The following is a 22,737-nucleotide window of genomic DNA, read 5'->3' as shown; positions in this document are numbered from 1 at the left end:
CGGTGCCAACGCAGGAACTGAGTATCATTGTGCGCTCAAAGCAGCCTGGCAGACACTGGGCCTACCCACAACCACATGCTACCAAGCCCTGGTGCTCACCTCTTCTTCATTATCAACACAATTCCAAGGAAGAGAATGACGAACAACAAGATGCCAGCGATGACGCCCGCAATTTTAACCGTGTGGTCTGTTTGCTTTTCGGGTTCTGGGACAGGCTTTGGAGTGGCAGCACCTGAAAATGGAAGGAAATGAGAAAGGACACAGTGGGTAAGTGAATAAAGACATTACATTTTTTAAAAATGTTGCTGCACTGAACAGAGTAATAAGACTTATCAGAGCCAGCAGACAGACAAGCTTTGATTTTTTTAAAAACAGCTTTCATACACACTGAAAGAACTGTAACTGTTCACGTTGTTCTTCAATATTTTACTAAACCGTAGCACACCCACATCTGACCCTTTTATAGAGACTCCTCTCAAATACGGCTTTTAAATATTTTTATTATCTCTCTTGGCTCCTGTTCTTTCTGCCATTTAAAAACTCGCTAGCAATACAATAGCTATTCCTAAGCCTTTATCCAAATTTGATTTGCTGGAACATTTTCCTCAATTATTTCTCATAAATGAAGCAATAATTCCATAACATATTAGCCCAAACACCTGGAAAAGTGAGATAAGCTCATTTACCATGCATTTTACCAGCAATTGTTTTTGAATACAATAGAGGATTTTTCCCCTTGCCTCTGGAAATCAAAATCTAGGTCACATCTGGTAGGCAAAAGACTCCTTCTAAGCAATTTATTCACAAAGTGGGAAGCAGCTGGTGATCACACCGCTGGCACCTACATTTAATATCTGTTTAAATGAGATAACCGGGGCCTTGGAGCGGTGGCCGCATCTCCGCTCCCAGCACAACCGCGGTCCTGTTCATGGTATAATGTGATGGAATGTCAAATCTGGGTCTGACGAGATGGCCATTTCCTCTGCTAAATGAGTTCGCGATGAAAAATATTAGGATTGTGAGGTTCCATTCACTAAACAGAACCCATTTTTTGCAGGTCTTCTGCCTGTCTCACTGGGACGTGGCGGTGTCGGCCAGCTGAACCACCGAGCTGCCGGCGCAGGGCAGACAGAAGCATGCCATCTCCGAACTTCCCTCCTCTGGGATTTCCTTGGTGAAAATGTCATTTAGCGTGAGCATTCACGCCAGTTCTTTCCTGCCTTCCACTGGGCTTTCCACCTGGGTGTCCCTCACTCTCATGTGCCTGGTGCATCCTCCAGAGCCACTGCTCAGAAGCGGGGAAGACAGGCTGTGGCCGTCCCTCTCCTTCACCTAGGCTCCACCATGGCTGTGTGCTCCGGAGAGGGGCGTTGCTCGCCAGCGTAGCCACTTAGGAAGAACTCTCCTGGTAAGCCTGGTGGACCTTTCTTATTTCTGACAATGCCAAGAGGATGACTTGCTGTTTTATTTGTGTAAATATGTCTCAAACTAGTTGTCTAGATAAATGTTGACGCATTAGTGTCGATTATCTTTCTAGTGGTCAATTGGGAAGTACACTTCTCCGAGAAACCTCTGGAACACGGAGTAGGGCAGTCCGCTGGGAGGAAATGGTTACTCCATTAATTGCTAAGAAAAAATGAAAGACAAACATGCGTGTGACAAAAAGATGAACTAAAATTGTTTAAACAAGAAGGAATCCATGCAAAATGAAATAACATTTCAAATTTAGAAACTGAGAAAGTCTAACATTTCTCAATTTTGATTTTGTGGCCAATTTTTAAAAAACGTAACTTTTAGAAAATAAAATGGGGTTTTATGCTTCCAAACGTGGACATACTGGAAGTTATTCCATTTGACTTCTTAGAGATTTCTTGCTCTTCAAATCTATTTTCTAAATAGATATATTATTTAAGGCTACTTTTGGGTAACTAAATTCTGTCAGTTGAGAAAGAAAACATTCAGAAAAATTTTAGGTAAAAATTCAAACAAAGAAAGTGCTATGACACAACCCACACACTCTGCAGGAAGAGAAAAGCAGTGCTTGCTCCTGTTAACCGGACCCCCGCTGCCCTCCACAGCACTTCAACCGGGCTCTGGGGGAACCGACGGTGACTCTGCTACTCTCAGACAAGGATGGCGTCCCCCACGCCCTCTGTCCACTGTGGGAGGCAGGCAGCACATTCCCATGCAGCCCGTGTGAGCTCGGCATTACCATTCCTTGGGACTCACTTTTAACTCATTTCCCACTGCGGGTCAAGAAAATGAAATGGTCTCTCCAAGTGTCACAGCTGCGACGTGATTATGGTAGCAATCATGCAAGATGGGACAGTGACTCAGATCAGCTGGGATGGCTGCCCGTGACCAAACTACTTCTGGGCTCGGGTGCTTGGGTCTGTTAGGGCTTCTCTGGAGAAGGGATGTAAGACCAGGCTGGGTGACAGAAGCCGCACGCCCAGCCAACTGCATGAGCGGCACCGCTGGCCCAGGTTCCCTGTGGGCACAGACAGTTCCTGCCTTTCTCTGCCTCCACCTTTCCTTCTGCCTTCTCTTACCTTCCTGCCTTTCTGCTCGGCCCCTCCTGCCCTTCCTGAAATGGGCACCCTGCAGGCTCTCTTCCCCACTTCCGTTCCTCGGGAAATCTGTCCTGTGCTTAGGAGCTGTCTGTCGGCTTTGGACAGAGGACAATCTGTGACTGAACACAGCTGTAACACAGTTGTTTTCTCTTCCCTCACCCACATCTATGGATTTGCAGTATAATTTACAAACTGCTTGGCAAGAGTTGTTTCTGTCATATTTTCCCCTCTGTCCTGTTTGTTTCTTGCCAGGTTTCTAATGGTATAAACGTTTATACTTGCTTTCCCCTCTGTACAAATTCTAACTCGTCACAGAAAGCTTTTTTTCTCTCCTTATGTACACTGTTTAAAGAATACTGCATACTTTGTTCTTTCTAACAGTAACAAAGTCTGATGTGCACAGGTGATCGTGGGCTCTGGCTAGGTGGGGAGGGGTGGGGGCGACAACTCTCTCTGCTGTCATTGAGACTGAGAGGCGGTACTGACCTCATGCCGTGTGGTTCTCATGACCCCACAGTGAGCACTGGTGACTTACTTTTAATGACCAAGGCTGTAGAAAAGGGCTGCGCTGGAAGTCAAACTCCATTGTCTAAGGTTTCAGGTATAACATCTACTATGAAAAAATTTCAGAAGGGAGGGATGATTATCCAGCATGGTTTATGGCTGGTTTGCAACTTGGCAGGAAGCAGCTTCGGCTGTGTTTGGTGTTAATCACCAGCAGCAGCCGGGCTGAGCACAGGACGTACTCGGCCACCAGCAGAGGTCCAGCCCAACTCCCACTACTGATCTGGCCAAACATATTTCCCCAGAAGACCCAAGGGACTGGTCCAGAGGCCACCGCTGTGGCCTGGAGTGGCCCATGCTGCTACCTGCAGCTCAGAAGAGCATGGGTGCCTCACAGAGGGAGAGAGGCCAGTCCGGAAGAAAACAACCACAGCAGGTGTCGTTCCACAAGTGGTCCTGGGCACCCAAATGTGTCCTGCACTGTGTTTGGGGACACAACAGGGAGCGCTCAGGCCAACCTGACACCTCCGTCCTTGGGGCTGACATCTGGGAGGCAGAAAGGAATCCTGGGGGGGCTGGAGCACAGAGAGCTGGGACGGGCATGAGGTTGGGGGTCCCCACTGCAGAGGGAGGAAGGAGGCTGTCCTTGCCCTGCTTGACTTGGGAGCTTGGAAGGCTGAGCAAAGCACGGGTGTGAGCCAGCAGGTACTTAACAGGGTCATCTGGGCTGCAGGGTGCACAGCAGACTGCAGAGGGCACGGGGGTGGGGGCAATAGGAACCGAACGAGGCGGTTGTATTCTGACAGTGCAACCATGGGTATTCACCACTGCACAGGAGGGCCAGTGTGTCAGGGTCCCGGTTTCTGGCAGGAGTCGGGGGAGAGGCAGAGCGGAAGCTTGGAGGGGAGGACCGTGGAGGTGGAGGTACCCACACCCAAAGGAGATATCAGGAGGCAGCTGGACAGGCAGGTGAGAGGTCTGGGCTTGGGAGTCGCATTTTTGGGATGTCATCCAAAAGATGGAGAAGCAGCTGGCACACACCTGTCAGTGTGACAGTGTCACCATGACAGTGGTACACACCTGTCATGCCAGGCAGAAGTCACAAGTTCTAGCTCAGCCTGGCTGGGCTGACCTGGTGAGAATGCGTCTCAAAATTTAAAAAAGGCCTGGGGAGGTAGCCTATTGCAAAGGCTATGGGTTCAATCCCCAATACCGGAAAAAAAGGGGGGTGGAAAAGCTGCCACCTGAACTTAGGAAGTGAACACAGCAAAGGGGGCGGGACCGGGAGGAGGGAGGAGAGACCAGCGGGCCAGGGAGGTCACGGTCAGCACAAACAGAGGGAGGCTCCCTGGAGAGGCACCTGGCAAGGCGGGGCAGCTGTGGCATCGCGGGCTGTGGTCCAGAGGACAGGGAGAAGCTGGCGGTGCAGAGGAGATGATGCCCTAGAGGGGCGGGTGGAGAGGGTGGCCCGGGCCTGGGCGGAGATGAGCACACACTGGGCTCCGGGATGCTCTCCACTCAACCAGGATGAAGACGGGCCAGAGGAGGAGCAGAGGCAGAGGGTGATGCCGCGGGGGATTCCGACCCCAAGGTCGGGGGAGTCCAGGGCCAGAAGCCCGGCTGTGGCGCTGGGCATCGTACAGCCTTTGCAGGGCAGCACCTCACCAGGTGCTCTGATGTCCCAGCCCTGGGCTGGGGGCTGTGCAGGGGGCCAGAGAGGAGGTGAAGACCAGGCTGTCGTGCTGCAGGAGCCACCCCCGAAAGCAACACAGTAGGGAGCACCAGACAGGGAGCCCCAGCTTATGGAGGAAGAGGCAAGGGCTGGGAGCAGCTGGAGCCCGAGGCCTACCAGACCAGTGTTCTGGACCTGAGCCAAGAGCCACACGAATGGCACGAACACAGGGGCTTGTGGGGTGTGGCCAGAGAGGGGGCGGCACTCAGACAGTGCCTGAGGAACCCAGGAGCAAGCCCCCACCAACAAGATAAGTACAAAATAAACCAGAAATGTCAAAAACATCTAAGACTATCTCTTCTCCAAGTGTGTCAGACAGCTCAGTCCCAGAGAACATTCTAGTGAGGTGTAGTGCCACACACTTGCAATCTCAGCACTTTGAGAGGCTGAGGTGGGAGGAGCTCAGGTGCCACCTCAGGCTAGGCAACTTGCAAACATAGGGAGGCCCTGTTTCAAACTGAAAACAGGCTGGAGATACAGCTCCTTGCAAAGGCCATGGGTTCAACCCTAAGTAATAAGAACAGAAATCAAATTAAAAGTAAGATTCTGCTTTTACAGGCCATTGTGAGACAGTCTGTTCACATTTTGTGGCTCAGAGAATTAAAGCCCCTCAGTTTTTTTGGATGCATACCAATATCACACAGAATCACAAAACATCTCCAAGATTTTTCATTTAAATTGCCCACCACCGTTTCCCTTCCCGGGAATGCAAAGTCAACCACTACTCCTGGAATAATCTACTCTACGTATTATTTGTAACCTGATTAGGTTTTTGAATTTATAACTCTTTCTTTCCTCATTTCCCGTTTGTGGCATACAGAGCATGCACGACTTACAGGTAATAATCAGAAACACAGTTTTTCATATAAAACTGAGACACTGGATTGTTTGATATGTTCTCTAAAAATTAATCTATTTTTTGTTTTTGTTCTAATTTCATGTCAGTTACTGCTCTCATTTATTGATGCGGCTGAGGCCCTGTGGAGAAGACCATCCATCAAAGGCTTATCACTAGCGATCTGCACAGTAAAAGCCCCAAGAGAATTACTAGTGCTATTAAGGTGCTGATGAGATACTTTCCTTCTGCCATTTGAACTTTTCAAATCACGGTCAAGTAATAAAATGAGGAAACAACTTGCCAATGCTAAGGTATCAACTATGCCCACCTCCCACAGGAAGTGGGTAACCGAGCAAGGGAAAGTGGCTGCTGCTTGGGAAACCAGTGCTTACTGAGGACGATTTAGCTAAGAGTGGGGGTTTCCAATAATCGGCGCAAAGCCAGGCCTGAAAACTGCAACCGACTGTCCGCCAGGCTTCTCTCTGCCTTTGTGCTTCAGGTCACGGTCCGGCTTATATGCAGCTCTTAATGCTTCCTGCTGAAGAACTGTCTGTAGAACCCCTCAGAACTTCTACTGCTACCTGAACTTTATCACTCATTTTCTTGTCAAAAAGCAGGACCTAATAAAATCCATATGCTTGCTGGAAGTATCAATATTTTTGAGGTTCAAAAATGCATGCAGAGAGGGTGGCGAACTGCACTGGATGTGGAGGTGGCCTCTGTGTGGCCCGTGAGTTGCACAGAATGGCCCCTGGGCACGTAACATGGATGGGTGGGCAGGGGTCCTACCGCCCTCAAGCTCCCATGCAGCAGACATTCTGTTTCCCTCACCAAGTGCTGAGTATACAAAAGGGCTACATCACTGTGGCATCCTGCTTATCCTAGAAGACTCTTGCATTACAGAGAGAGTAAGAACCTCAGGCTGGGAGCCCATGAAACATGCACGGACTTGGTGGGCACCGACTGCAGGTCTGAGGTTGGACCTACGAAGCTACAGTACATCAAGCCCGGAGGCCCTTCCCGCCCACACCAAGAATTGAACTCGAAACTGGGGCACTGCCTCTCCATCTGTGGTTCCCAGGTGAAGGAGACACGGCCTACGGTAGAAAGGTGGAAAAGTTAATTATGTTTTTACTTCTACAATACCTCCTGATTCTCATTTTACCTTGTTGTCTGGCCAATTTCTACCACCACACGATTTGAAAATATGCTCTTACACAATCAAGAGGCAGACACGGTGGGGCGAGACCCTCATTTACGATCAGATGCAGGATGCAGGGGCTGGACGATGCCCACAATGAAAAAGGACTCAAAGTATGCTGAGCAGTTGCTCAAGAGCCAGGAGCCTTCCAGGAGGTGTGATAATCTACTGCTTTACAGATGAGAAACCTAGGGACCGACGCTGCCAGGACCCGCTGCTGGGGGCCCCAAGTCGCTAGGAGAGGAAGTCACGGGTGCAGCCTGCAGCTGCAGGGTCTGACTGTGACCCCCCACAAGGACAGAGAAAACTGGGGTGAGGACTGCTGGTTCTGTAGGGAAGACTCAGATTTTAAATGATCCCCATCAGTTACTCAGAAAAGAGCCTCATGGAAGAATAGAGCGTAAAACTGCAGAACTATGCAATAAGAAAGTGAATTTGAACACCCTGAAATAAAAGTAAGATAATACCTGAGGACTTGGCTATGCAAAGCCCAGGAACGAAATGTGGTAATGGAGTTAGCAGGGTTCTGAGGCGTTCTGAGAGTACAGATGTTGGTCAGGATGGAGTCTTAAAGGAATCATAGAAAAGAAGCCCAAGTAATGCAGAGGGTAGAAAAGAAGGACGCTACAGGAAGAGAAAAGGAATGAGGCTCATTTATCTAAAAGGAAAGGATGGGGTGGCATCCAACATGGGGTGCTGCTGAAGACTTCCAAGCGCAAGAACCATCTCTTACCACCTTTGGCTCCCAGGGACCCACAAGGGGCCAAGTCCTTGCTGAACAAATGTCTTCAACAGGCAAGTTCTTTTTGTTTTGGCACTGGGTATAGAACTTGGGACCTTGTGCTTGTGAGGCAGGCAGGGAAACATGAGGGTTCTGAAGAGAACCATAGAGCCATGTGATCTGCACATACTTACACATACCTCTGTGTGTGTGTGTGTGTGTGTGTGTGTGCGCGTGCGCACGCGCGCTCGTGTGCTGCTGGGAACTGGAACTCAGGGCTCTGCAAATGCTAGGCAAGTGCTCTACCTCGCATGCAGTGACACCTCAAGCCCAGAAAAGTACTTCAGAGCATGTACTCATAAAAGTGGAGTTCGGGTTTTGACGGAGAGGGGCTTCTGCCCACGTGCACAGGAAAATGACAGAGGCTTACTCGAATGTTGGGCTGAGGAGCCACGTCAGTCCCCACTCACCCTGCCCAGTCTCCACAAGCCCAGTCCCGCTCCTGACCGGCACTCTGCAAACACCCTGTGCCTCGCTTCCCAGCCACAGCCGACTTCAGTGCTACGTGAGAACCCGTGAGGCCCTCGGGACATACTGGCCGCGTTCACCTCTGAGCTCGTGCCAGTGCCCACCGCGCGGATGAGGACACGTCTGCCAAGCCAAAGCCCTCAGAGGAAGCCTCAGTGAACTTTCCTTCCCCCTCATTAGGGTCCCTCTCACAGCCCACACGATCTATTTCCTTTTTACATGAACATTTGCAGACCCTGGATGATGGGCATAAAAGGAAATGAAACGGAGTGAAGAGCGGAAATGGAAGCCGAAAACCAAAAAGGGCTGCTTCCTGGCCTCCGTCCGCAGATACTCAGGACCTAGGAGAGACCCATGAGGAGGGGCGTCGTGGCCATAAAGCCGACACCTGGCAGAAGGGGCAGCTTCTGAACACAGACTCGCCACGGAGGCCACGGGCGGCCAGAGAAGCCTGGGTTTTCTTAGTTCTGTGATGACAGATAAAATTCCTTTCTGGGAAATTCACTGGCCAAACTCATCAGTGACAACATGAAATTAATAGCAAGAAAGCATGAAAATAAATACTAGTGGCAAAATGTTCCAGTCCCAGTACTCAGAGCAGTGAATTATATATCCATCAATGACGGGCAAGTTAACTGGGTACACATCAGGGAGACAGGGAATGAGTAGCTGTCAAGAATAAAGTGCTGTGAACCCGATACTTGTGATGATTAATTGGACAGAGGCCATTTCTCATGCTCGTTTATGGAATTTGTTTTAGAAGTCTTTAAGTTTTTGCTGAGAGTTATCACAATGGTGTGATATCCTCAGAAGGGAGCACAGAGAAGCATCTATACCATCAGGACAAGAGAATCAAGTTAGTAAGAGTAGTTGTACCTAACAAAATGCTTATTTGAAGCCTACAATCCTGCCTCAGAACATTCTCTAGCTTCCTTATTACCGTAGAAAAAGAAGGCAGACACATGAATGACAGCCTCTAGTAAGCCCCTACGATGGCCAAAAAACACGGCACTCACTGTGAGGCAGACTTTTCCTGTGGGCAGGTTTCCCTTTGTACACAGACAGACACCAACACCTAAAAACACATTAAGACAGGGCGAATCCACCAAACTGGCAATGTCATAAAGTTAACTATGTCTCTCATCATGTTACTGTACACACACTCCCCTTCAGTAAGACAAAAATTAAATCACTGCGAACACAACACCCGCACAAAATCTCAGACAAAAGTTGGTATGGCAGTGTGTTTTGATCAAGAGCTCTAACATGAATAAACTACGTTATTAATTAATAAGAAACATTATTAATAGTTGCCCCACTAGCAGAGCTAGTAAGGGAGTTACACAGAGTAAACGTAGGCATCAGTAACACTGCTCCAGTGATAGAGAGCTCAGAGTGCTGCTGGAACCGGTGGAAAAGCTCATCAGAGGCTCTGATGGATGTGCTAGGCAGACGCCATTTTTACCTCCAGCCAGGCACCAGCCTCATTATCAAGTACTGCTTCTCAGAGACAGTTATTTATGCCTCTGAAAACATGGAGGAATCACATGGCTGTGCCCAACTACTGCTTTATATTTTAGCATCTTGGTACTCAAGTGTCTAAAAATGTTCTTCAGTGAGCTAATGTATCATCCGTGTTAATGGAGTCCTTTAAAGGTCACTCTTTCATGCGTTCTTTAGGATGGATGTGACTCAAGGACTAGTGCGAAGAGATGTCCACATTAAGCCAAGGGCAATAGAGACACAGGAGCCCCTGGGGCCAGGACAACAGGGGAGCCCGGGATGCTCTCAGTGCTCTGGCTACAGGGACGGACAGACCTCACTGCCTTAAACCACTGCTGCCTCAAACGAGTAGCTGTGCTTGCAGAGGCAGCACCCATCTCTGTTACCATCACTGCCAGCATAAGGTGACAGCCTGCCTCCTGCTGGTGCTGTGTGTGACCCCAGGACAGGCAGTTGAGGCATCCTGTCTGGGGGCAGGGCTCGCTACCAGTCCTGACGTAGGACAGTGCTCTCTCTGACAGCACCATGTGCACACACCACGAGAAATCCACTCTCTCCTCAGAGGTTCACCTGCCCACCTCTCTGCAGGGCTGCAGGGTCAAAGTGGAGACAGACAGGGAGTTCCTTAAGCCTTCTGAAAGTCTCCAGGACCATAAAGCAATCCTGTATTACAATGAAAACAGCACAGCCACAGCCACGCCAGAAGCAAGTGAGGTGTCCCCTGCCCTGCTCTGTGCTCAGCTCCACATGTGTCAGTGCTTTCGTCATCTTACGGCCCACTGTGAGGTTAAGAAACTGACGCTCTCGCGTGACAGACACAGAAGCAGAGACTTCCAGACACAGTGAGAGCCGCCTGGACCCACCGTTTCCCCATGCAGTGCATAGCTTCTCAGACCCAGACTTGCCCGGGGGGGAAGACCCAGGATGGAGAATTTTAGGTCCAGAGGCCGATCAGACAGGTCCGAAATCTGCCCCAAGGAATATGCTATGTGGGTTAGAAAATGACCCAACTCTGCCCAGAGGCCTTCCTGTTCCTTAGGTGGAGGAGGAAGGGAGGTGGGAGGTGATGACCCCCTAACTCTTGTGTCATTTATACCCCAGGGGCAGGAGGAAGGGTAAGTGCAGGGCATCAGCTGTACCCCTAGTGGCCTAGCCTAAGCGTGAACTGTCTCTGAAATCTACAGTCGGATCTTTTTAAATAAACCATACCAAAGCTGCATTTTTATATTAGTTTTTAAACTACATATAATCAAGGAAAGGGGATACTCCAGAAGATGCATTGTATCTGGTGCCACAGCTCCATGAGGCCCGGCGCCTCCCCCACTCTGTTCCTCAGGACAGCCTTCCAGACAGGGACACCGGGACAGCCCTGGCTTCAGGATAAACGAGAGCTGAGAGCTAAAGTCAAGACCTCATCCCTTGAAAGTATCCATGGCTATTCTAAAAATAGAGAAACAGAGAACGCGCGCTCTTGCATATGTGTGTGTGTGTGTGTGTGTATGTGTGTGTGTGTGTGTGTGTGACAGAAAGACTTGGGGGAGGTTTATTCACACAATGGAATTTTAAAAGTCAATTTTTAAAGTCTTCCAGACCCACGGGAGACATGGATGTTCAAATTTTGCTACCTGCTATGGTTGAAAGGGCAGAGGAGGCTGGCCTTTCTGTACGAAGAACTCTGCTTCCTGCCCTTTCACTCACCTGGCCTGAATTCTCCCCTCTTTTACAAAGCCTGTAAAATATTTAAAATAAAAATTCTTTCCTCTAAAAGAGGTGCTGTTTATTCCCATTTCATCCTTGATATTTTTCTCATTTGCTGTCTTTTCCACACCTGCTTGTCTTAGGGCGATAAAAGGAATTCTGACTTGCTTTCCATTCCAGTGAAACATTCTGGATCATGCCCGTAAACACTTACAAAGTGTGCTTACAAACACTGTGCACTGACAGTAATATAACAATATTTATTTCCAAGAGAGACTCATCCAGACTCAGCCGAAAGTTAACCACAGAGCAGCACAATATGACCTTTTGCCTATAAATTCTGCATGAGATTCACTGGGATTCTCAGACATGAACCTGTCAGAATTAATTCTGAAGCCTTACATTTTAAACCGCAGCAACAATTTTTCTAGAGTAAATAAGGGGATGGAAATCAAAACATCACCACTGGTGTCTGCGGACAGCAACCGATGAGCAACAGGACTGTAGCCACCGGGAGAAAGCAGAGAAACAGACTCGGGTGTTCCCTGGTACTATTCAGTGTTTAAGCATTGCCCAGGCCTTTCCAGTTTCTATTAACACGAAGGACAAGTTAACTTAATTGTATGACAAAATGGTAATGATGTACTTCCTTACAGAGAAGGCAATCGTACTTCACAATTCAGTCTTTAGCTATTTTTTCAACTACAGGCACCTTGCATCTTTTACCAAGCTTAGCTACTCCGAGCTCAAGACTTCCGTGTGAGCATCCTTTCTGGGCATGCACAGCACACAAGATTAATATCAAAATGAAAAGGTAGGCCTCTCAGCGTGCAAATTTCAATTTCCGCCTTTCAAGCCAGTGGACTGTCCAACAAGCAAAGAAAAGACAGGTGTACATGTTATTTGCTTTTCCTTTATCGCACTGCTGATAGGAACAAAAAAGCATGAAAGGATATTGAAAATGAGACTGTCTACAGTGAATATCTTTTACGCACTATTCTTAGGGATATATAATAAAATCAGAGAGCAATACTCTTTTAGTGCAATCTACAGCTTTTAAAACATACTATTTCTAAAATTGAATACTTGACATTTGACTCAGCATTTTATTCCAAAAAAATGGCAAGCGGAAAGGAACAGAATCTCCCACGGCACTCCTGGGTCCCCTCGCCATTCCCTTGTAAACTATACTGTTGCAGATCTGAAACTGCCACAGCAAAATGACAAACATAGTACATAAAAGAACAAAAAAGGCAATAAATCAACACTGACACTACAACCCATTAAGAGGCAGTCAGCTGGTGTTACAGAAAGAACAGAACTTTCCTCTCACTTTGCATTCTTTCCAGCCGAAGAACAAATTTCAGAATCCGCAAGCAACTCTCACTGCATGCTGAAATTGCAGCTACGTTCTCTCTCACATCAGGTCCTGAGCTCTGAGGCCACGACACACGGAAAGGGCGCCCCGCGACTCATACAGAATGCCTGTGGTGGTGCGTGTGCATGGGTAATCATCACATTTACACAGCGCTGCCCCTCACCTAAGTGTGACACCTAGGTAGGTGGAAATGGAAGTTTTAATTCAACTGCTATTTCCAATCCACTCAGTATCTATGTAGACTAAGAGTTTGGCCAGTTTTATTTATAAGGAAGTATAAAGAGGAGGCATTTTCTTCATCCAATTTTTACCCAAAATTATTTTAGAAGGTTAAACAGAAGCTTGATACTGCAAATGACTCCAGTATTGTAAACATGCCTCACAGTACTACTGAATTTATGTTAACTGATTTGTTTATCCATTTATGGTTATTATTAGTAGTTCCAGAGTAAATCAGTTGAGGTGAATTTGTTAAACTGTTTATGCTGGTTTTAACAAAGGCCACAAATGCCAAGTTCCTTGAGACTGGAAGCACCTGTTACACTTTTTAATGGAGAACTGATTGCAGCCCAAGCTCTCCAAAGGAACGATAAACTAAACGACATAAAGGATAGATGCATGGATGGATGGATGGAAGGAAGGAAGGATGGAGGGATGAATGGATCAGTGGATGGATAGAGGAGATGCACGCATGGGTGGATGGAGGAACGGAGGGGCGGATCAGTGAGTGGATGGGTGGATGGGTGGATGGGTGGACGGATGCTTCCCCAGAAAAGCAATGGGCAGCACTCAGGGGACAGCTCCTTACAGCCATGTATTTCAAGGATTTAAAGTGCAATGCTGGCCTGGGTCAGAGTGTCGCGGTTTGCACTCATAAGGCTGTAAGGGAAGTTGGCAGAGGGGGCCACAGAACTCTTGGCCCAGGGCACCCCGTGCCAGCCCATGCAGTCGCAGCTGGATGCTCCTCTCTGGCAAGGATGCTATTTTAAAAAGTGGCTTAGAAATTAGTTCACGGCTTCTGGGGAGTTTTCTTTCTTACAAGTAACTTCATTCCATCAGAAAATGACAGTGAGTCCCTGAGGGCTTTTCCTGTGCCACACATTGAGTGATTAAGCTACATAAAATATGGGCCCTGTAATAGAGAAATATTTCCATGTATTTGGACCCTTATGCTATAGTAAATGCAATCAACAATCTCTGACTCATCTTGATGGGTATAAAAACTTAGTTCATGAAAGGGCAGAATCCAACAGTCTGCAGCTAAACCAGGTGTGATTTCCCCTCAGCATTAGTAAACTCAAGCCACACTGCTGAGCGTGGTTGTCCTTTATCAGCCGGACTCACACACAGCCCAGAAAAGAGTTTCTGGCCAAACTGAGGCAGTGACAGAATGGAACCATTCCAGGGTGGAGGGATTCAAATAGTTCCTCTGCTGTGCCTCGCCCTGTCGCTTCACCTCTTGCCACCTGCTCTTCCAAGCTGGCTGCAGAAGATCTGCTACTCAGGCCCAGCGTTCTCCACAGCGATTTCCTGGAGCTCAGCTCCTCAGGCCCAGCGCTCTCCACAGCGACTTCCTGGAGTTCAGCTCCTCTGCTCAGTCACAATCACTTGGTTCTTTCTGTCTACGAGTTGGATGTTCTTCCGTTTCTTAGAGCTCTACTTCCTGCCTTTTGGTCTTGTACATCACTCCTCTGAATGTATGGGGTAAACCCGATCCTCTCTGTCCCTTGTCAGAACTCACAACTCACAACTTCCCCTTGCAGTTAGATCAAGACCAAAGCCCCCAGGAAACCCACAGGGTCACAGCTACCCTCTACTGCCCGGACAACCTGGTGCTCACCCAGCACCTTCTCTGGGTTTCTGACCTCCGGGTGTAATGATCTTTTCCATTGTTTACATCTGGCCATGCTGCTGCTCACCACAGGCCTTTTGAACGCACTGCTCCTGCCACTGCTGAGCTAAAGTGCAGCTCACTGTCCCTCCATCCTTGGGCACACCAGTCTTCCAGCTACGCAGTATTGCTGAGATGTGACTTGAATTGCACCTTCACCTCACAAATACAGAGCCCTGGATCCACACAATAAACGTCCACTTGCACGTCAACACCGTCCTGTCACTGCTCACAACCAGCCCCGGGCCGGGTCCCAGGGCAGGGTGGAGGGTTGTTCAGAGAGGCTGGGGTGTGGGAATAAGGCTGGGACAATGCTAATGCAAGAAAGGCAGCTCCTCTCTAAAAACCCATTTCAGGGCCGGGGATTTAGCTCTATGGTTCTGCTGCCTGCCTCGAAAGTGCAAGGTCCCAAGTTCAATTCCTGGTACCAATGAATGAATGAATGAATGAACAACCAAAAAAAAACCACCCAACAAACAAAAAACCATATTCAAACTTCCTGATGGCTTTTGCCAAAGAAAAAATAGCTGAAATAAAGTTTTTTAAAAATTTACTAGTGGTTTGAAAAGCCATTGGTTTATTTTATTTACAATGGAAAAGTCTACTGAATATACATGATATATAAAAGTATATCTATATATCATAAAGAGGTATATTTCACAGTTAAGCAACCTAAAATCAGCCAAAAGTAGGGAAAAATAAACCAAGTTTGAAAGATTCCAGCCCTCAGTCAACTAACAACAGTGATCAAAGGTCTAGAAAAGCCAGAAATCCACCGAACAAGAAAGGCCGTCATTTAGACCCTTAGCTGGGTGCCTGTGAGCCACTCTGGGAATGAGACAGCTGCCCAGGCTCACTCTGGGACAGAAATGGGTACGAAGAGAGCTGGGCCCAGGGACTGAGGGCCAGCAGGATGCTGCCCCTGGGGATGGCACAGAGAGCCCACTGCAGCAATAGCTCGAGAGCCCCGACCTGAGACGCTCCAAAGTTGGACTTTCTGAGCACCACAGTGCCCCAAGGGGAAAATTCTATACCACAAGACTTGTGTCACGCACAAAATTTCCAAAACATGGTGCAAAAGTACCTTCAGGAGATGTGTGGAAGATGTGTATGGGAGATAAATGAATTTTGCATTTCGACTTGGTTCCCATCCCCAGGATACTCATTCTATGTATGCAAATACTGCAAAATCTAAAAAAATCGGAGATCAGAAACGCAGCTCACCCCAAGCAATCCAGGTGAGGGACACAGAACCTGCAGGACGAGTCCGGGGACAGTGTGGTCACAAAGGGGCTTGGTGTTCTGGAGAAGCAGGAAGACTGGTGTGGACGGGACAGAGTGCCAGGGACGGGGGCTGCTCACCACAGCCAGTGTGGGAAGCACGTCGTCTGTGATGGGAAATGAGGACGTTACTCTAACCAGAGGCGGCGGCGGGCTTCGGACGAGGAGCGATGTGACCGATCTCCATTCCCAAACACCCAGCCCACCTGCTCTGAGGAGGGTGAACCAACGGGAGACAGCAAAGGGGCCCGGCAGGGCTCCGACTGGGGTGAGACACCTTTGGCCCTGGAACATGCTTTGCAAGGAGACGGAGCAAGAATGGCTTCATGGAGAACTCCAGATTTGACTGAGAAACCTTCTGATGACATCTGAATAACAGAGACCTTTGCTGTAGTTTTCCATGGAGAGAGTCTTGAGGAATCTCGGTGGCATCTGGGCGGACGTCGCTGTGCAGTGTGCACCACGACGTCTGGGGTCAGGACACCGCGACACAGACCCCTGCCCTCAGGGAGCGTGTGGCCTAAATGGGGAGACAGACAGAAGGGGCCGGGTGCCCCCCAGAGGGGAGAGCAGAGCAGGGCAAGGGCACAGAATGCCGGATCCGGGATGGGGAAGGCTGTAGCAGGTGCAGCACGAGGTGGAGAGGAGCCAGGCTGACCCCGAGAAGGGTGCGTCTCAGTCACTCTTCTCAGTGCTGGGACACACACCCAACACCCCAAAATGGGAGGCGAGGTCTGTGGCTCATGGCTTTTAGAGGGTTCAGTGCACAGCTGCCTGGCTCCGAGGCAGGAAGGGCAAGGAGGAAAGGCCTGGGTGGAGGCTGCTCAGCCCACGGTGGTCAGGAAGCACAGAGAAGGAGCCAGGCAGGGATTTGTGCCTTTCCAGGTCACCCCATGTGACCCCACCTCCTAACAGCACCCACAGCTCTGAACTCATCGGCGCCTAATCCAAGGACGAGTACCCTGCCCCACCATCCAGCTGCCGCCCCAAAGTCCTAGCTCTGAACACACGAGCCTTTGGGGGACAATCTAGACCCAAGCCGTACAGGTGGGATCTCCCTGAGCACTGATGGAGGTGAGGGAACCGGACACCTGGAAGAGGGGTTCCGAGCAAGCCAAAGTAGCGCCAGAGCTCAAACTAAACCTGGAGCACGGCTGGTGGTAGTTTCTGTAAGTTTCCCCAAGGTCCATGTGGTAAAGTCTTGGTCCCCAGCATGTAGCACTGTGCGCAGGTGGTGGAACCTTTAGCAAGTGAGCCCTGGTAGGAGAAGTTAGGTACTGTACTGCCACTGGGTCTAGTGACCATGTGCTGAACACTCCAAAACTGAACCCAAATAACCTTTCCTTCTTACAAACATATGGTCTCAGGTGTTATGTCACAGTACCTGAAACCTAATAGAGCAAGTTGATGTGTTCAGACCGGATGGGATGGGGCTGGGGTGTTGCAGTTTGACTGCTGTGGTCTGAAGTGGAGGAAAAGAAGATTAGAAGAGTTTGGAAAGGAAGAGGGCTCCGTCCAGGTGAGGCCTTGCAGGCCAGCCTAAGGGCCAATATGAAGACACTAAAAGGTAAGTGGTGGCTAATTTTGACAAGAATAAGAAAGGAGCTCTGGTTTTATCATATAACTACCATTAAGAAGCCTCTGTGATGAAAGATGACAAATATATGGGAAGACACCAAGGACCATAACAGAATCTAATCTGGGAATTGTAGGTATACTTGAAGACTTCACCTATACAGCGATATGGCACTGTGATTCTGTGAGGAAATAACTGTTTATTTAATAAAGTGTGCTGGCTAACTGGTTATGTGTCTGGAGAAAGACACACCAGTCCCCCAGCAACACCTCACAGCACATCAACAGTAATTTCTTGACAATTCAAGAGCTAAAAATATACAGAACACCATAAAACTGTTGTAAGAAAATTCATGACTGAGAGATGGGAAGATCTCAAGCAAAACAAGAACCTTGGAGGAACAGAGAAAAATGGAAGTACAGTATACAAAAATGGAATCCACGCTAAAAGACAACAAAGTCAAAGCAACAGAGATTCCAGGAATAGGTTCTGAACAGATCTCCGTGAGCCAGTGGGTGCAGCCCCTGGCAAGGAAGGACTCACACGCCAAGGCAGGCAGGACAGTAAAGAGGGCACCGTGAGAAGGGAAGGAGGCCAGGCCAAACCACCGGGCATCTGCACACATCCTCAGGTTCTGGGTAGGGTGGAAGGCAGCACCTTTCCACACCCACGAAAGAAGGGCCATGTGGTGATGAGCGGGAAGCACCCAGGCACCGGCCATTTCTCCAGCCGCACCCATGGGAGGGGACTCAGGGTGCCCGGCTCTGTGGGAATCCGGAGAGGCCTGGAGGGCTCAGAGGAGACCCACTGGTGACAAGGGCCCGACCACCACGGCCCCTCACTTGATGGGGTGTGGCCTTCCAGAGTCCGTGCAGGGCATCTGAACCTTCCTGCTTCCTCTTCCCCCTGGTGAGATGCAGCAGATGTGGCGCTGAATTTCTTTGTGGGACTAAGGGATGGGGTCTCAGGGCTGTATCACGGTCTCAGGACACACAGGGTCTCCACAAGGCCACAGCTTCCTGTCTCCCTCAGCGGGGACCCACTTCAGTGGCTTCCACGTCTTCCTTTGTCCATCTGTCCACCCACCCATCCATCCACCCAGCTGAAAGATCTGTTTTTGTTTTAGGAGCCAGGCTGAGACATACAAAGTACTCTTGGTTTATTCACTCTGGCTCTGCCTCCAAGAGAGGGCTTCCCCTGACCAAGCTCTGAGCTGTCTCCACCTCTAGACCCCAACTCAGTCCTCCACAGCCCTGGCCCGTTCCTGGGGTGATCCGGCCCCCCTGAAAATGTCTGCTGGAGAAAACTCAGACTGCTGAGAAGTTCCTTTATTTCCACCAACATCTGTCTCCAGCCTCTGAGGGAGAGGAGGAGCCTGGCTTCCATGAGCCCCAGGCAACAAGCCCAGCCAGGTTGCTCAGGGCCCAGCAGAAGCCTTTGGGCTTTTGTGATGCTTCCCTTCTCTTGGCCTGCCTGAGCCCCAGACCAGCCCTCTTCCCAGCCCCTTCGCTCTTTAAAGGGCCCACTTTTCTCCTTCCAAATCCATACACAGCTCAGCTCCTTTACCCCCTGTCAGCAGTTATGGAATAAGATCTATTTCCACTGCTTTAAGTACCAGTAGTGTTGGATGTGTTTAAACTTTGGTTGCGGGCATATATATATTTTTTTAATCTTTGAGGATTTATGTGAGAATTATTGTTGGCTAGTTCTCTTTTTCTTTCTTGAAAGAACTAATTTTATATCTAACAAAAATTCTAATGTGCTCTGATGTATGTGATTTGAATATGAATCAAAGAAGTCACTTTGTTTATAAATACTTTAGACTACAACTCTCTTCATACTAGATGTATAGGTTAAACAAATGGAAGATAAAAAACTTGTTTAAAGAAATCATTTTCCATGGTATCTCAGATTTGGAAGGGTTATTAAATCTTGAATGGAAATATCTTATTATAAATAGCCTACACCTTTATATAAAAACTAATTTAAAAATTCCTGAAGGGAAATTTCTAACATGTTTAGTATTCTATTTTCTTTCTAAAGCAGTTTCAATTTATGAAAAGTGAAACCCCAAGACAAAGGGAGTGAAGTACAGACTGGTTACACTTCCAGTTTCTAGAACTTTCCTTGTGTTCAAAGAAAGGAGTTCTGAGTGAGTTCTTTAGGCGTTCTGAGGTGGGTAAGATACTCGTTCTAGTCAGACATTGGTTCTCTTTCATTATCTCCTAAATCTAGTGCTTTGGAAAAGTATTTTTAAAACTGTGGATGACAGTTCAGTAAGGGAAATGAAATCAATTTAGTAGGCAGGAGCCAGAACGTTTTTACACATTGGAACAGAACAAGATGGAACAGAATATAGACATTAGGGTGCATCACAGTGAGCAGCGCTGGAATGGCCTCTCCAGATTCATTCAGTTAAACCGCCTGCGTGTGTGTGTGTGTGTGTGTGTGTGTGTCACACAGCTGTGCCGTGCTTCTCTTTCCTGCTGATGAGGACGAGGAGTCTGAGGAACAGCCCCCAGCAGAGCCCTTCTGAACTCCTGGCAGTGGGCCACTCACTAAACAAGAGTGCTCGCTTTCTTGGGGGACAGACAAGCAGGGAGGCCCCACCTACAGCCAAGAATAGGTAACCTGCGCACACAGGTGCAGGTGCAGGGGGACCCATGTGCAAAGCACTCGCCTCTAGCAATGCTTCCTGGGGTGCTAGGCCCGGAGGGGGTTTGCAGGAACAATGAATGGGTCAGCATGGGCGGAGCCAAAAGAGCAGCAAGAGAGCTAAGGCCCTTGGGATATTGCCCCTCCTGCACCCCTACCCACTTCCTTCTGCAAAAGGCCTGATCAATCTACCGAACGAAAGGGTCACCACTCACTGCGCCCCAGGTGCGCGAGTTCAAGTTCGGAGTGGACTCAGTGACTGTGCTAAGCTGTTCGGCGTCATGGGGAAGTTCTGAAACCCCATGGCTTTCCCTCGTCAGTTCCAGGAATGCTGTGTTCTCGTAGCTTGGCTCAGGGACACCAGGACACTCAGTCTTCACTCAGAGCAGTGTGTGAGCCTTGAGGCTTGGTATTACTAATGTGAATGTACCTGAAGGCAAGAGGCCCCCGGGCACCAGTCCGGTGGGACTCTTGATAAGGACCGTCGGTCAGCTCTGCCACCCAGCAGGGCTCACAGCGTCAGAAAGGACTCAGTGAACCAAGTCGAGAGACAGTGCTCCCGCTATCAGAATCCATGTCTGCTGCAGACAGGAAATGCAGAAGAAATATTACGGCACTCTTAAAGGGATCCAGCTATGAGGACCCATCGTTAAAATCAGAAGCAAATGTGGAAGAAAGAACAGGAGTGGTTTTCACTGCTTTCCGAGGCTGGCGCTGGCCTCCATCATTTTAATCCTAATAAGGGTGAATGAGGTGCACACTGCAGCTCTTAGGACTGAGGCACTGTACACAGTGGCAGTGTGTGTCCTTCACGAGGGTTCCCAAACCACAGTACGCGTCCTGGTTTGGGTCCGAAAGCCTGGGAACACTTCATGAGGTATCATCTTAATCACGTGAGTTTTAGATGGAATAATATTCAGAAGCCATCTCCATTTGATGAAAGCCGATCACAGGCAGGCCAAAGACGGGGCCTAGGCAGCTGTCTTCCTCACGACTGTGGCTTTCTCGGGCTGGGGCCAAACCATTCTACTAACTGCTGATCAGACTGGCATGGGCTCAGGGGCAGGAGAAAAACTGGATAGTCACTGGACGATGACCCTACACAGAGCCGGGGTCAGTCCTTAAGGCAGGGCTACAGACAGGAGCGCTCAGGCTAGGAGAGGCTCTGTCCCGCGTACTCTCACTGCTGGGAGGGGCATCAGGAGTCAGGATGAGGAAGCGTCTGGAACAAGCCAAGCTTCAATCAGTTAAAGGAATACATTCTTAAGAGAGACTGTGAAAGCAGGGAGACAGATGCCAGGGCAGGCGCGGCTGTAAGGCCCCGGGGTGAGTAAGTGAAAATATACACAGGACACTAGGGGACAAGGAGGTAGAACCCTTCTGTCTTTCTTTACTCATCAAATCAGTCCCTAATTTTCCTGAGTCTCAGTTGCTCTATTTTCCAAAATAATAAGCTTAGGGAGCAACCTAAACAGTCGTGACTTCTTATTAGAGATCATTTTTACTATTCTCCTAACTGTCTGAAAGTAGTCTATACTTTCACACATGAACACAAAGTTGCCAGGGTGGAAGTACATGGCAGGTGGCTTCGTGTTTCCATGTGACTTTAACCACACCGAAGCCACAAAGGCTAAGTCCTCTCTACGTAACTGCTTTGGGGACCTCGACAACGACTTATGTTTGTGGCAGGAAAAGGACTCCTGGCATTCACTAGGCACTCACCTGGGATCTGGAGTGTTTTCCTGGACTGTCCTCCTACCTGGATTAACAGAGATGCCCACGCGTGTTTAGAAGAGGGCAGAGTGCACAAGCTCCTCTCTTGGTACAAAGAGGCACCCAGGTCAGCTCCAATGCACTAAGTCCTTCAACTTTCTGAAGGGTCCTAAGTGACTCTGCCCCTTGACTTGCAGTCTTGCTGCTTCTCTATATAAGGGCTTTTCTCTAAAACCACTCTAAGGCAGGCAGTCAGCTCTGCAACAACTGTACGTGTGCAACAAGCTGAGCAGTAGCACCCCGAACATCTTCGGGTGGCTTTAATAATCCTGGCAGATATGACGGTGTATTGCTAATGCACGGGCAGACTAGACCTGCAAGGTGAGCTGTAAGTCTTTCTCACCCACAAATCTCAATGCCTTTCTAGATTAATCGGGAAAATGAGAAATCCGAACGTCCTTGTGAGTTTGCTTGAAGCCCTGTCAGTCGATGGCAGTGCTATTTCAAGTCCAGCAAATTGCATTTCTGTATCACATTAGGTTACAAAGGAACAAACCAACAGACCAAACACACAATGGAAACATGCAGTGGGGGCGTGCTGAATGCATGGGTCGATGTGCACACAGAAGAGCTGAGCATACCAACTGCGTACGAGCACAGGTCTGAACCCGGGGTCTTAAGCAGAGGAGGAAATGTAGTGGGAAACAAAGCTGAGGAAGATGAGCAGGAAATGGGCAAGATGACTGTCTATACTTGAACGTCTGACCTGTTAGTTGGCCGTCGCCTGCAGCAGGGGCGATGCGAATGTAAGGTGTTGTAAGCTGAGTCAGGATTATCGCAGCTAAGGCAAAGGAGGATTTCCAGGTCAGCATGCATGAGGGAGAAAAAAGCCAGACTGAAGCTAGGCTAGCAAGAAGAACCCATCAGCATATCAAATCGTCTCAA

The 22,737-nt window shown here is 48.9% G+C and overlaps 1 protein-coding gene across 8 annotated transcripts in view; it reads right to left on the bottom strand.

The window, feature by feature from the left end:
• Positions 1-22,737, bottom strand: part of Ptprm (protein tyrosine phosphatase receptor type M) — a 608,602-nt gene that overhangs the window by 212,285 nt on the left and 373,580 nt on the right. For 6 of the 8 annotated variants that reach the window (XM_033757449.1, XM_033757450.1, XM_033757454.1 and 3 more), the window contains exon 14: positions 100-232. In XM_033757449.1, coding sequence (XP_033613340.1) covers positions 100-232 — 133 coding nt within the window. Of the gene's footprint in view, positions 1-99; positions 233-22,558; positions 22,634-22,737 lie in introns of all 8 variants that reach the window. The other 2 variants (XM_033757448.1, XM_033757447.1) reach the window with 1 other exon arrangement.

This window comes from Fukomys damarensis, unplaced genomic scaffold (assembly GCF_012274545.1).
Source record: "Fukomys damarensis isolate Sample0158 unplaced genomic scaffold, DMR_v1.0_HiC HiC_scaffold_30, whole genome shotgun sequence".
Lineage (NCBI taxonomy): Eukaryota > Metazoa > Chordata > Mammalia > Rodentia > Bathyergidae > Fukomys > Fukomys damarensis.
Note: the sequence above shows the minus strand (reverse complement) of the source record. Positions and strands in the feature narration are given on the sequence as shown.